Genomic DNA, 14,565 nt, shown 5'->3' with positions numbered 1-14,565 from the left:
GCTTCTGGAGCAGGGCTGCTCTGTTGTTGCTAGAAATAATTGCTGTTAATTAATTCTTTGCTGATTTTTCTTTGGCAAAGCATACTGAAATAAACAGATAAATGAGCAGCATGCTCTGTATCTCGACGTTGTGGGAGCTTTTAGGAGGCATACAGTGACATCCAAATGATCCCATCAGCAGCCAGAGGAAGGGTGGGGCATGGCCCTCAACTTTGTGTGGACAAAGTTAATTGGGGGGAGGCTGAATTACCATCTCCAGCTGTTTGGCAGCTCTCTTCAGGCCATCATTTTTAATCTCTTTCTAGAGAAAAACCACAGTTTTGTTTCCATCTACTGCTTTATTCAAATCACAGCTGAGCAGTGCTACAGAAGGGGATGTGCTCTCAGCAGCCTGAGCTGGACCAGCAGTCTGTGACACCAGACTGACCACTGGGGCCCGTAACTGCACTGTTTTCTCTCTTCTTCTATGGCCTTTTCAAATGGTTTATCTTTTTTCCTCTGAGGAACTCAGGCTGTGCTGCAGAGACATCCAGACCAGAAGTGAAGTGCTGTGCTCCTGCCTGTAGCACCATCATCCTCTCTGCTCTGTGTCCCTGCCTGGGGCAGCCCCTGGCTCCCAGCACCCAGAGCTGGCAGTAGGTGCGTGGGTCACTTCGGTCTCCACCCTGGAACGTGACATCACACAGCTCAGTCTCCTGCTTCAATGTCTCCAAGCTGTTCCTGGAAGGATGAGCCATTTGAGCCAGGAAGAGATTAAATTATTGGAATAGAGCAAAAGCAATCTCCACGATAAGTGCTGCCCTGCTGTTTGCACACCGAACCCGTCCTGCTGTGTCTCTGACAGACTGAATTGATGACGTCCCGCTCTGAATAATCACTTTGACTTTTTTTTGGAGGAGCTGAGCCCCTGATGTATGAGTGTCATCACACACAGTTTGGCTTTCTCTGTACAGAGATTCCACAGGCCTCAGTCTCTCAATTAGGGTAAATCAGGAGTAATGCTAAAAGCAGTGGTCTGCCACAGACGTAGGTGAACTGTTGACTTCCTTGGACTAATTCCATCTCTGTGTGCAGAAAAGAGCCTGCCATTGGACAATAGAAATCAGCATATCTCCAGCTGGCTCACTGCAGCTGCCATGGAGCCAATTCCCTCAGCTGCCCCCTCCATGTCATATTTTACATCATAGGAAATGGGTTTGGTGCAACAACAGGGCTGTTGCAGAGCTGCTTTTTCTTACACTGAGATTTCCCCAGGTGCCATGGAGCAGACATACAAATATCCAACATCTCCAAGCCATCAATTACCCTCTCTCTCTCTCTCTCTCAGACATATTTTGGCTCCCAACCATGCTGTCTGAGCAACTAAGCAGCCCCTGCAACCACATACTGACCCCCAAACCAGCCCATTGCTGGCCAGAGGCAGGTGGAAAAGAAACTGAAAGAGTGTCCTGAGCACATGACAGGCTTGTGGTTGGAGAAGTTTTGTGGCAGCATGGCTGTGAGAGTGCAGTGATCAGCTCTGGGGTGTTGCAGAAATCTAAAAAAAGGGATTTTGGTCTGACACCCCCCCCCTTTGTCCTCATTTTCCCCAGTTCTGCTTCCCTACAAAGGATCTCAGTGGTCTGGTTTGCATGGTGGTAACTGCATGACTGTTCCATCATGGGAGCAAAGGATTCCTCTTTTTTCACACTGGTGACACTGGGCTGCAATAGAATTAACTACTATGCAAATGGAAAGAAACCCTGATCTACAGATCACTCTGCAGTGAGACACTTTTAGAGCTGCACAACACTTTGAGGGCTGCTGCAGGTGCAGAGCAGCTCTGCAGACACAGGACATCACAGTTCTTTTTCCACCCTCACAGCATTTTCTCCTGCATTATCCTCTTCAACTCAATCCACACATCCTAACCACACAGATGCTGTGAGTGGGCTTTTCCCTGTTCCGCACAAAAAAAAAATCTCACAGGCTCCATACAGCAATTTGCTCAAAATAAGAGAAAGTTGGCATCAGTATTGGATTTTTCGTTCAAGAGTTTTTAAACTGCCCTGCTCTGAGCTCTCTGCTCTGTGGCATTCCTCCCTCCCAGATACACCCACTCTTGATTTAACTGGATAACCCAGAAAACTCTTTCTTTTTAAAAAGAAAAACCTCTGGGATTGGTTTCTTCCTTTTTTCTTTTTCTTTTGAACAGGAAACCAGTACTGCAACGGAAATGAGCTGGTGCTCATTTAACATAGGTGCGGGTGCCAGTGCTGCAGCTTGCTCACACAAACCTCCAGCTGCAAGGGCTGCCTCCCCTGTGGTGCTGAGGAAGCCTATGGAATCCTGCCTGGTGTATCTGCTACTCCAGAGTTTTGCTTGAATGCAGTTGCATGAATTATTGATATTTCTGTTCAGGTTTGCTGTTCACGCAGGAATTTGTAATGCTTCCCCACGTTGTGCTGTGAATGCGCTCCCGGGTCACATCAAGGGTTGTGTTTAACACCCTTTTACTTGCATGGTTGTGACATTGATTTATCCATTTCAGGGCTAGGGCTGCGAAATTAACTAAACCCCAGAGTAAAGAGCCCTTTCCTAACAAAAGGCAGTCTCGGGGTGAAAGGAGCTGATAAGGAAGGGCAAGGAGAACGTATAGTTATGTCTGTGCATTTTCAGGGCGTCACCACAAAGATGATGGAAAGGTTTCTAGGAATTTCTGGGTGTTCTTTGCCCTGACCTCAGTATCTGGCATTTCCAGAGGCTGCCCTTGCTGCCACTGTGCTCAGCACCTCGGCAGTGGCATTAATAACGTCCGTTTCTAAGGCAACAACCTTGTGACTTAGAAAAGACTGAGTTGAAAGTGTGTGTGTTTACAAACAAACACATCTTACACATAAATATGTAAGGATTTACATACATATGGATATGAATTTATGCCAGACCTCCAAGTCACTTAGCAGTGGAGAGACAGGAAGCATCTGAATGAGGGTGATGTATTGACAGCGACGACAAGCCATCTCCAGAGAGTTTGGTCAGAGATTTTGCAAGAAGTAGGAGCAAATTCATTTAAGCATTCCCTGAAAGGTGCTACCCACGGGAAAAGTGTGGGGCAAAGCTCAGAGGAGGGAACAGTGTGACATGGACAAGCCTGAGCAGTGATGCCCATCAGCCTCCTCTAGCCCTACAGGGGCAACCTTTGCTCTTTTTACCCCGTGTGAGATATAAACTCAGATGCAGTCCCTGGTCCACACCAGGAATCGCACTCCTCAGGAGTCAGTGTCCATCAGGAGAACCTCAGTGCCTGCCCTGGATCAACATTGTGCCAACCAACAATGGGGCAATACCCAACCTCTTAACCTTAGATAAACCAGGAGTAAATTTACAGAGATGCCCTTGTGCGTGTGAGGTTGGCTCAAGCCTTTGATTTTCCATTGAACAAAAGTTCATCTTCATTTCTGGCTCATTTAATTCCAACTTTTCTCCCTGACTCTCCACATTCCCTCCACCCATGGGGGCTGTTTGTTTCCCCATGTGAAGTCTGGAGTAATTGTGATGAGATTTAAATGCTGAAGATGCTGTTGATCGACCCTTGCTGGCCCTGCTCTGCCTGTCCTTTATGAAACTCTCCCCTCTCATCATTGACAACAGGCTCTGTTTTATTTGATTTTATTACAAGATATAAATTTCTGTCTGCAGCCCTGGCTTCCAGCACACGGAGGAGAGAGAGGAATTGCCTAGCAACCAGGGGAACAAAAAATTAAGAGAATCAATAAGTCTTAATGGAAAGCTAAACAGAGACTTTCAAACCAAACCCCCTCCCTGCTCCCAGCCCTGGCCCGTGGTAAGTCCATGATGATGTGCAGCATCCTGGCTATTGCATGAAGCATTCAGCAAATGCCTCTTCTGGAAAAGCCAAAGTGCAAATGAAAATCTGGCCTAACTTGGGCTTAGGTAAAGCTCTGATCCTGTAGCATTTACACTGTCAAGCTTGAACACAGCGCAGGTGTGGAGGGTTAAGGTACTCTGCTGAGCTGGTGTCACTCTGAGGGTGTTAGAAGTCAGTGCTCCAGGTAAGTGTTAGTGACTCAGAGGCTGAAGAAGGTGAGGGTCTGGATGCAGCAGCTCAGTTTCCCCACAAAAGGTCTGTGAGGAGGATTATGCCTTTGGTTAGGATGGGAGTGAGTTTCCAGACATTATCAAGCTACGTGTGTAAAACCAGCAAGCCCAGCACGATGCGTGACACCGGGTTGAGTCAGCAAGGAACAGTCCAGCATCCAGTTTAAAACAGAAATAAACCTGGATACAGTCACCTGTCTGGCAGCACAAATGCAAAGGTCATTTAGGAAAATGTATTCCAGGCAAAGAGAGCATTGTAAATGTACCAGGGAATGACTCTGCCTGTATTTAAGGGGCTATTTTCTCCCACAAAGTGTTCTCAGGAACCTGCTCGCATCCTCGTGCTTGCAGGATAAAGATGGTGGTTTGGTTGTGGAAGTTTTCCAGGAGCTACTGGCAGCTTGTGCACACCCTGAATCTCATGGGCAGCATGAATGGCATGAGCTGAGCTTGCAGGAGGGCTCTGCTTTGTTGGAGGAAACAGAGTTGGATGATTTAAATGGGGACTTGCTTTGCAAAACCAAGATTGTTTTTGTAAGCAGAGATTTGTGAACCACAAACAGGGCATTGCAGCATCATAGGTGACCCATACATGAGAAGAAGGTTTCAGCAGGGGTTAAGGAGGCACAGCTCTGAGCCCTTCCTTGGCTAAAAGATTCCCACATCCTGCCCCTGAGTGACACTTTAGTCTTTGACTGGCAAAACAAAGAGTCTTGCCCCACAGGTGGCATGAGATGGACAGCCATGATGGCACAGGGATGTTTTCCCCCCTGATACTACCTGACACCATGGAGGTGTGAAAAATGTGGGAAGATATTGGAGGACAGTCCTGCCAAGACACAGACATGGCAGCTGGTGGTGATGTGCAAGGACAGCAGTGAAGGAGGAGTGTTTTGGAGTGCGTGGGGCTACTGATGAGACCTTCACAAGTAGCCCCAAAAGCTGCTGATGTTAGAGGGACATCCCAAATGTGCTGCTCAGGACCCTGCCAAGGTGCTTGTGTGGCAAGGCCCGGGAGAGCTGGGGGTCGCTGCCACCTCGCACAGGTGAAGCCCCTCGGCTGCCACCAGCGACAGCATCCGCTCCGCGGGCAGGAGCTAAACCAGGAGAGGTACCCCTGAGTGCCGGGGACACCCGGCGGGATGGGATGGATGCCCTGAAGGTCGGGGACCCCCTCGGGGGTAGGGGCCGCCCCGGTGACGCGCTGCCGCTGGAGGTCGCGGGCGAGCGGCGCGGGGACCCGGCAGCGCCCGCTGGAAGCGGAACCGGCGGCACCGGGCGGCTCCGGCAGCGGCGGGCGGGAGGCACCGGGGGCAGGCAGGGCAGGGCAGGGCAGGGCAGGGCAGCACCGCCCCGGCGCGGCGCGTCCCGGCGGCCGGAGGCGCGTTCAGCGTGCGCGGGGCGAGCGGGGCCGAATGGAGCCGCCCGGGCGCCGCCCGCCTCGCCAGCGCCCCCCGCCCGCGCCATGAGGCTGCCGTAGCGCGGCGGAGCGAGCGCAGCCCCGCCAGCCGCCCGCCGCCCCCATGGCGAAGGAGAGGAGCAGGAAGGCGCTGGTGGAGCTGCTCCAGCGGCCGGGGAACGCGGCGTGCGCCGACTGCGCCGCCCCGGGTAAGGGCAGGGGAGGCGGGGGGCGCGGGCGGCGGCTGCACCTGCACCTGTCCGCACCGCACCGCACCGCACGGTACCGCACCGCACGGTACCGCACGGCTCGGCTCGGCTCGGCACGGCAGCGACGGGGCGCGGGGCTCTGCCCTCTCCGGGAGCGGCGGGGGTTGCGCCCCGCCGAGGGTGTGCCCGACCCCCCCTCCCCACCGCGGGGGATGCAGCGGCGATGCTCCGGGGCTGGTGGAGGGATGCGCTGCGCTGCCGCGGTCCCCGCGGACCAGCCCCGGCCGAGGTTTCCCTAATTTCCCCCGGCCCGGCCCGGCTCCTCGCCCGGCCGTGAGCGCTGATGTCATCCCGGCGGGTCCCCGCGGGCTGCAGCGCAGCCGGGGCCGGTAGCCGGGCGGTGGGGGCTCTGCCGGGGTGCCCTGCCTGCGGGGGCGGCGTGTCCTCCGTGTCCCCTCGGCTGCTCCTGCCCTGTCAGTGAGCAAACACATGGGGACAACCGGAGGCAGCGCTGCGGACATCCTGCCCAACAACCTTTGCCCAGCTGCCATCGATGGGTGCCTGCGCAGGGAGCGGGGCTGGAATGTCTGTAGACGTCTTCGTGTGCGGAGGGGAGAAAATCAGGGCTGGGAATGTCTTCTTCGCCTTTTGGATGGTGAATTTTTGGAGTCGGGCCGTGATGCTGTTGCTGAACAGAGTCTGCATGGGGTGGTGGGATCTGTCTTTGAGAACAACCTTAGAAAAAACTGCAGATCAAGTAACTTTCCTGTTTTTAAAAAGAAAAAAAAAATCACCATACAGAAAAACCTAAATTTCTATTAGCTTGAGCAGGATGGCTCTGAGGAGGGGTATAGAAAGGATGTCCTTCTCAGTCTCTGTCATTCCATAGGTTAAAGAAAAACCCAACACTTCAGCTGAGCCCTATTTTCCCAGCTATTGATTTGTTTAGGATGTCAGGATCTATTGGATACCGCTATCCAGCTCATACCATTCCCAGTGGTTTTATATCCCTAATCTGCATCCCAGGACACTGCAGCTCACTTTCAGATGCGTTGTGTCCTCCGGTACCCAGCTGGAAAGGACAAAGAACTTTCGGCACAGCGTGAACGGCTTTGCAGCGCCGCGCTGCTCTGCCTGCTCCCACCCATCTGCTGCCGGCTGCTGCTGTCTGACTGTACCAGCCCACCTCGGAGGTGTCTTGCTGAGCACAGCTTGGGCTCCCCGTGTAGGTGTCCGCCTAAATTGTTCCTTCCTGGAGGAAACTTTACAAACCTGGGCCGTTCAGATTAGCAGGGTGATTCTCCCTCACCTTGTGGGTATAAAACATAAAGCCCCCAGGCAAGATGGGAAGTTTCTCAGCATCACCAGGGTGGAGATGGAGCCGTAGGTCAATAAAATAACTCATATCAGGATAAGAAGGTTGTTGTTAAAGGCACAAAAAGGGCTTGTAAAACAACGAAACCATACTTTGGTTTTGGTGACATTTGCATACAGAGATGTCTTAGTGAATCTGAAAGTCAGAGAGTAGAATTTGGGCCAGTGTCTTTTGTAAGCCAAGATGTGCTATATTAATATCATTCAGCCTCTTCTGCACCCTCATGGCATTACTTCCTTAGGACCACCTCCCCGTTCATCAACCCAATTCCTTTAGTGACTGCTTTGCTTCAGGTTCTTTGGCAAAGGAGAGCTATTCATGGTGCTGTAATGTGCTCGTCTGCCTGGGAGGGACAATAAACTTGAGATGCCCTGGGCTACTTAACATAAGATAATAACTTGTGTCTGTAGGTAGTATAGAAAATATTCAGCCTGAATTCAGTTATTCAGGCTGGGCAGGTGTGGCAGGCCAGCTCTTTCTGGGGATGAGGTAATGCAGCAGAGGCAGGATAAGTGTCCAGGGAGCCTCCAGAAAGGGGTGCAAGAATGTTCTTTGCTGAGAAGTGGGATGCACAAAAAGATAAAGGTGACAGCTGGAACCAGGTGGGCAGCTGACACTGGAAAAGTACCAAAGCAGAGAAAATGAAGTGAGAAGGAAGAGGGAGGGTGTGGAATGAACAGAAGATGAGGGAAGCAGGGCAGACTTGTGCTTTCCCACATGTGAGTATCACCGTAGGGCTGATCTGGTACAGCTGGGGGGAAGCTAAAGATCAGGATTTGTTTCTCAGGTGGATGAGTGCCTTTCCCTGAAATACTCTGTTAGTACAGGATCCATGATAAGAGGGAGCCATTTAGCTCAGGGATGCTTATAACAAAGAATAGGATGGGTTGGAAATTAACAGGAGAAAATTCTGTTAGTCACTTTAATTTGTGTATTTGGAAGCCAGCTGGGTTTTCTTTTTCTTTTGGAAATATTTGTTTGAGAAATCAACCAGCCAGTGAAAGTTTGTTTTTTTTCCTTCCCTGCTGTCAAAAAGGGTTATTTTCTTTTGTTACTGCTTTGGCATGTGGGAGAGGCTCAGTAGCCAGAGCCCTGCAGCTTGTCCCAGGTATTCTGTGTCCTGTCACAAAGCCCTGGTGCAATGGAGCTCTCAGCTTGGCATCGCTGGGCTAAGCTGTGACCATACAAAAGTCAAAGCTGGGGACAGACATGGGGCATCAGGGGAGGCTTTTCCTCCTGGGCTGGGTAAATAACTTCATCCCCAGCAGGATCAGCCCATCTCCTTGGGGACATCTGGGCACAACCTGCTGCTTGCCCGGGGCTGGGCCAGAATTTGCCACTTAATCATGACCGAGGATTATTGGAGTGGCCAAGCCCTGTAAGGCTGCGCTGTTCAAGGTGTGTTTCCCTGGTGTGTGCACAGGGTGTGCACACTTGCACCTGGGTGGAATGGGGTATTGGATGTGGTGCTCAGGAAGGTCAGATCTGGGTCTTCCCCAGGACCTGTGTATATGTCTGGCAAAAAAAAAAAAAAAAATCTCTTGTGCGAAACCAGAGGTTTCAAACAGATTTTGGGGGATGTCTCAGGTGGAGAGAACAGTCTGGCCATGGCAGCTGGGAATGCAGAAAGGATGCTAAAGTAGAAAGTGAAAATCAGAGTGTAAAATAACTGAGAGATTACATTTTTCACATGCAGGTTTTTTTGTGTTTGGAATTTTTCTCTTTAGGTTTTTATTAATTGCATTTTTATAAAACCTTAAATTGCAAAGAGAGGCTGTTTTGAACAAAAGGTATTTCAGTTGCAAAAAATGTCATTGATCTGTAATGCATAACGAGACTGCCTTGGTTACATCTTCGGGACTGAATTCTGGGGCAGGAGCCACTAATAAAGTCATTAGATGGAGCTTTGGGTCCTCTGTCATTACACGCTTCTGTGTCCCGGGTGTTGTGTTTTTTGTGGGTTTAAAGCTGTGCTATGTCAGTGAAGACAGCATGGTAAATGCAGTCTTAAGTGCAAACTGAGCAATGTTACTGAATTGCTGGTGTGTAATGGCTCTCTGTGCATTAGAATAATCTTTTTTTCTCCAAGACTAATGTGGCAGTTCAGCCTTTTCTTTTTCTAAATGATTCTTTGTCTCAGGCAATCTTTCCTCACATCATAAGACGGATGGTTATCTCAGGGCATAACAAGACCTTGAGTATTTCTCTCTTTATTTTCCTATGACTTAGGCTCGTGTTTCCATGGAGTGAGAATTATTTTACATTGTAGGAGGACAGAGAGGCTCTGAAGACAGAAATGGAAATCCCATCAAAGCAGTCCTGCAGTTTAAACCCTCCAGCAGCAGTTTACATGGCTTGTTATCATTTTATCTTTCTTATTTGGGATGGATTACTGGGACATGGATCCTGGCTAACATTGGCCTCTGTGCCTGAGGCCCGAGGGGGTGAAGGATGGAGGAAGAACAGAAGGCTCATGCTGGAGGGGAGTCTGGAATTGGAGCTTTGTGCTGCAGAGCCGAGCAGATCTGGTGTTCTGGTGTAACAGTGCCTCTGGAAGCCTGAGGGTGGCTGAGGTGGTTGTAAACACCTCTTCCTTCTCAGTTCTCCAGCAGGTGAAGCTTTTCCACTCCCTGGATGTCCGCAAGTGAGGGTGGTGATTAGAGGGAGATGCCTGAGCGCTGGGGCTTGCTTGGTTTAAGGATTAAGGAGGGCACTGATTTGATCTCAGCCCTCTCCTTGCTCCCTCCAACCGCTGGTCCTGAAAACCCAGATCGGGAAGGGGACGGAGTCCTGGGGTCCTGCCAGTGCTGCCCTCTGCAGCGGCTCTGCCCATCCCCTCGGGGAGTGATGGGGCTCTGCCTCGCAGCTCTTCCCTCTCTTGCCCCCACTGCCTCCCACTGGAAAGCTGTTCCAGAGCTCTGCTGCTCTAATGGCGTGAAACAGGATTTTCATCTTCCAGCTCAAAGTGGAAACTTGTTCCTGCACCTCCATTGTCCTCTCACTTGAATACTGATTTTTTTTTTATTATTACTTTTTGGTGTCTCTGGGAATTGGCCAGCCCTTCTCCCCAGCTGTAAGCAGAGGGATAAGGAGTAAAAAAATTAAAAAGAAAAAAAAAAAAAAACCCACAGCAGCTGTGTTCAGCTCAGTGCTGCTTTCTGCAGGAAAAAGGGCTTTTTGAAACAAAAGAGGTTTAATGTGATGGTGGTTTTTGTCCAGTCCTGCAGCACAATCGTGGGCTGCAGACAGCGAGAGGGGGCTGCTGGGACCTGCCAGCTGAATTAAAGACCTTGGCAAGTTTAGTGCCTTCACTGAAAATTTTTCCTACTTAGAGAGGAGAGTTGGTGGGAGGTGGTTTGACTTCAGTGTTGACTCTTTTATTGTTATTTTTCAACATGCATGACCAGGATCTGTTTATCAGCCTCCTAATCCTTCCCCAGAGTAAATAACAACAGAACTTCAGTGCTGAACACGAGGTTCTCTGTCTCGGACATGGAGGAAGTGAGCAGCAAGCAGGAAAGGCTTTGTGCTTGTGTGGATTGCACTGAAATCCCTGTGGTTCTACCCTGTATCAACGAGTCACATTTCTAGTGCAGGGTAAAAAAGGTTTTCTTTGCCTGGAGAGGTCTCTTTATCAGCTTAAACAGGAGAGGGTTGAGGAAAATCCACTGAATCTGCATCCCAAGCAAAAACCAGCTCCCACCCAGCTGGAGTGGCAGGGATGCAGCAGGGTCAGGCCATCACGTGTGTGCTGAAGGATGTGTTGAGGATGTGTTGCTGTGCATTGGCCTCAGATGTTTGCCTTGATCATCAGTATTGTGCTATAAGTAGTGGTAAATGTAATTAAGGCAAAAGGTGGAGCAGGAGCATCCAAATTTTGGGACTCTTTGAGTTCTTGCTCTTTTCTACTTTGAGCCTGTTGCTGTTCTGCTTCATGGGATTTTACTTGAGTTGATGGCATCTAGGGATTTTCAAACTGGAACCCCATGTTTATATTCTGGATACAGGAAATGCTGATTTTTATTTTTTTTTTTAATCCATTACCTTCCAGCTTCCAGTCTCTTTGCTTTCTATAAGTTGTTCTGTGTCTTTTGTTGTTTTTTCTTCCATAATATTTTCTGTGTCTAGCCTTCATTTTTTTCCCCCCTAAGTTCAGGAATGCTGGGTTCAAGCTGCGGTGTTCATGGCTCACTGTGCTGGCTTTTCCTGAGGCTTGTGGTGGTAAAAAGGGCTGGGTGGACAAGTTAATTTCTGAATTTAGCTGTGTTGCCCAAGTGTTCTAGTTTTCTTTTGGGTGCTTCTCTAATCTCTGGCTGTGCCTTTGCTTTCAGATGAATGAGATGGGAAAATACCAGCCCAGTGCCCTTCTTCTGAGTTTAGTTTAGCTTTGTTTGTTTCTCTAATTTTTAAAATGAAGCTGACTCACGTCTTTATTTTGAAAGGCATTATGATCTGTTTATAAGTCACCAGGAATCTCTACCACATTGGGCAGTGAAAGCCTTTTAGAGCTGGAATTGGTCATTCAGGGTAAGAGTCTTTCTGCACTTACAGCAGTGTATTTGGTTTAATGTTCCCATTGTTCCTCATTCATTTTTATTCCTTTTGGCTTGAAATAATGGAATAAAGTAATTTGTGTGGAACTTAGGCATGCTGGAGAGTTTTCATGAGGCTTCACTGCTGTTTGCTCAAAATTCTGGAGGCTTAGGAAAAAAAATCATCTTTTTTGAGCACTGCCCAAAAAGCCCAGATTATGACATATTGCCATTTCATTGCACTTTTTTGGCACATGCCCAGACAGAATAATAAAATTACTGAACTCTCAGTAGTGTCCAGCATGGATAACGTGTTCCAGCTGTTGAAGTGTCCAGCAGCAAGGTGGACTTCACCTATCTATGGAGGCCTCAACTTGCCAGCCACGCAGCCTGGGGTCATTGGCCCACTGAATTAATGGTGCTGGCCCAAAATTCACTGTTTTGTGCGAAGACACTTATGAAAATTTATTTTCATGTTTGATAAGATGTTGTCTTATCTCTGGTGCAGTAGTTTGAGGGATTAGGGTCTGTGATAAGCCAAGGCTGGGGATCACTGGTGTTATCCACCATGTCCCTGAGCTGAGAATCTGTGCTGGAGAGCAGAGGGAGGGACCATGATGTGTTTGGGGAGCAACGCAGCCACTGAGAGCCCCAAAGCCCTTAAAAGGCTTTGGAGAAGCATCCCTGCAGCCCTGGCTGGCCACGCTGGGGTGTGTCACCAGTCCCTGCAGAAGATGTGGGGGTGTGGCTGTGTCCTCGCTGGGTTTCTTCAAAAATGGTGTCACGAGTGCAGGGGGTGGGGGAGAAGGGGAAGCAGCGCTGGCAGAGCCCTCCAGAAGCTGGAGCTGAGGAATCCTCCACGCCCTGCTTCCTGTCCACAGGCAGGGCTGTGACACGGGGAGGTCACAGGGGAGCATGAGCCCGAGGGCTCGCATGGCTCTGTAATCCTATGGTTTGTTCAGATGATGCTGAGAAGTTCCTTTTGCCTTTCAGCTAAAGCCTGGGAAAGGCTTGGGCTGCCTTGCTTTCTGTTAGATGTCCTCAGCCAGGAGAGCAAGAGCCATGAGACATCTCAAATTACGGTAACAGTGACATTTCAGAGGGATTTGCCCTGGCAGATCAGTTTGTTCTGGGGGTTCTCACTACCCAGCAATTTTTTGGATGGGGCTAAGTCAGTACCTGAAGCACTTGAACTCTCCTCCTGCCTGGTGTTTCCTTTGGGACTAAACCCAGCTCCCAAATGTGGGTGGTTTTGGGCTGTGACAGGAGAGCATCACACAACCAGCTGAGCAACCACAGTTCTTCCACCTTGCCACGAAAGACATATTTCTAAAACCAGAAGAGCAGTGAGGAGGAAGTTGCTATTAATACCTGGCTGAGATGTGAATGACCGGGGTCAGGTCTGGTGGGGCAGGTGAAATGTGCATCTCTGTCATGGTGCTCCTTGAAATCTGCTGTGTGGGACACTGGTGGTGTTGGATGGACACAGATTTGGGTCTAGGCAGGAGAGGAAATGCTGAAGGGAAGGTGACCAGGAGGAGATAGCTACTGGCTTTATAAGAACAAGCTGAGAGCATCCCTTCCAAGGCTGGGTCACCCCTGACCTTGTTGTCTCTGCTCCTCTGAAGGACTGTCACCTTCTGGCAGCCACAGATGGGTGACCCTGTGTATTTGATGGGATCCAGGTGTGTGTGTGTACCCTGGGATATAATCCAGCTTTTGTTTGCTTAATTAGACAAGGTTTGCCAAGATGTGGGGCAGGGGGAAGCTTGTTTAAGAGTCTGGTCTGAAGAAGATCCTGTTGGTGTAAGAAGAATGCTTTAAAGCCCAGGTGTGACTGAAACCTGTTGCTTGAGGTGCTGTTTGCCCATGCCAAGGAGAGACAGCTTGGATATGAGCTGACTTGGTGGCTACTGGAGTTGGGGTCTCCTCCAGGATCTTCTTGCAGGATGTTCCTCCACCAGAATGTGTCCCCCTCCCAGGCTGGAGGAAGGTGTGCAGTCTGCTGGTCCTGTCACACACGGCAGTGCAGGCAGGGGAGGGCTTAACCTCTTGGGGAGGACTTTGGAAGCCTGACTCCACGAAGCTGCAGACAGCACAAAGAAATCCACCCGCGTGCCTAAGCTAAATCTGGTAACATTAAAGAGGCATTGAGACTCCCAATAAAACATGTTTTATCGGCCAGTGCATACTTTGAAACCTGTTTCCCTGGGTTGGGCGGTGCTTTGATCAGATCTCATTACTCTGGGAAGGATTGAAGCTCAGTTATCCTGGAGTGGCTGTGCTGAGCCCAGGGACCCAGCTCCAAGCTTTGCTGCCACAGCTTCCTCACCACTGCCATGGCTCTGTCCTCTGGACCCTCTTACCATTCCGTGTGTCTGCGTTAAGGTCAGTGATGGCTGTTTGAACACGAGACCCTGGTGCTTTCACCTTGCCTCACTTGCACCCTTTGGGACCCTTCAGCAGTGCTGAACCTTGGGATGTTTTTGTGGCAGGAAGTTTGGAGGGCCCCAGACTTTGATTACAAACGTGTTTGGAGATGAGAGAGGACAATATGATGAGTCAGAGCACAGAAAGTGCCTGAGCATGCAAAACTCCTGATTCTTGCTGCCAACCTACAGCCCGATAACTGGCCACAGTCTTTGAGGTTGGAATGAGTGGGGTGGATGATCTGGGATGGGGTGTGAAGCTGAGTCACCCAGTGCTTGTGGAAGCAGCAGGGTGCTTAGATCAGCACCCTTAGATCAGCCTGACTGGTTTTATACTTGCCAGGCTTGAGTTGTAGTCACTGGGGTCTTGGATGAGGATGGGAGACCATGTGAAATAGAAAAAAACCACCTTTGTGTCTGCTGGTGCACGATGGGACTTGTATCAGCTTGGGAATTTGCTCCCCTGTCCCGTGTGGGCACCCAGCTGTGTCTGATGAGAATCCTCATTTAGCACTGGGGTTTA

General features: G+C 50.0%; 1 protein-coding gene across 1 annotated transcript in view; it reads left to right on the top strand.

The window, feature by feature from the left end:
* Nucleotides 1–5,496: 5,496 nt before the first annotated feature.
* Nucleotides 5,497–14,565, top strand: part of ADAP1 (ArfGAP with dual PH domains 1) — a 51,137-nt gene continuing 42,068 nt past the window's right edge. Inside the window, exon 1 of the mRNA XM_053957609.1 lies at nucleotides 5,497–5,706. Coding sequence (XP_053813584.1) covers nucleotides 5,622–5,706 — 85 coding nt within the window. The 5' untranslated portion in view covers nucleotides 5,497–5,621. The remainder of the gene's footprint in view (nucleotides 5,707–14,565) is intronic.

This window comes from Vidua chalybeata, chromosome 16, assembly GCF_026979565.1.
Source record: "Vidua chalybeata isolate OUT-0048 chromosome 16, bVidCha1 merged haplotype, whole genome shotgun sequence".
Classification (NCBI taxonomy): Eukaryota; Metazoa; Chordata; class Aves; order Passeriformes; family Viduidae; genus Vidua; species Vidua chalybeata.
The sequence above is the reverse complement of the archived record's forward strand: the minus strand, read 5'-3'. Positions and strand labels throughout refer to the sequence as shown.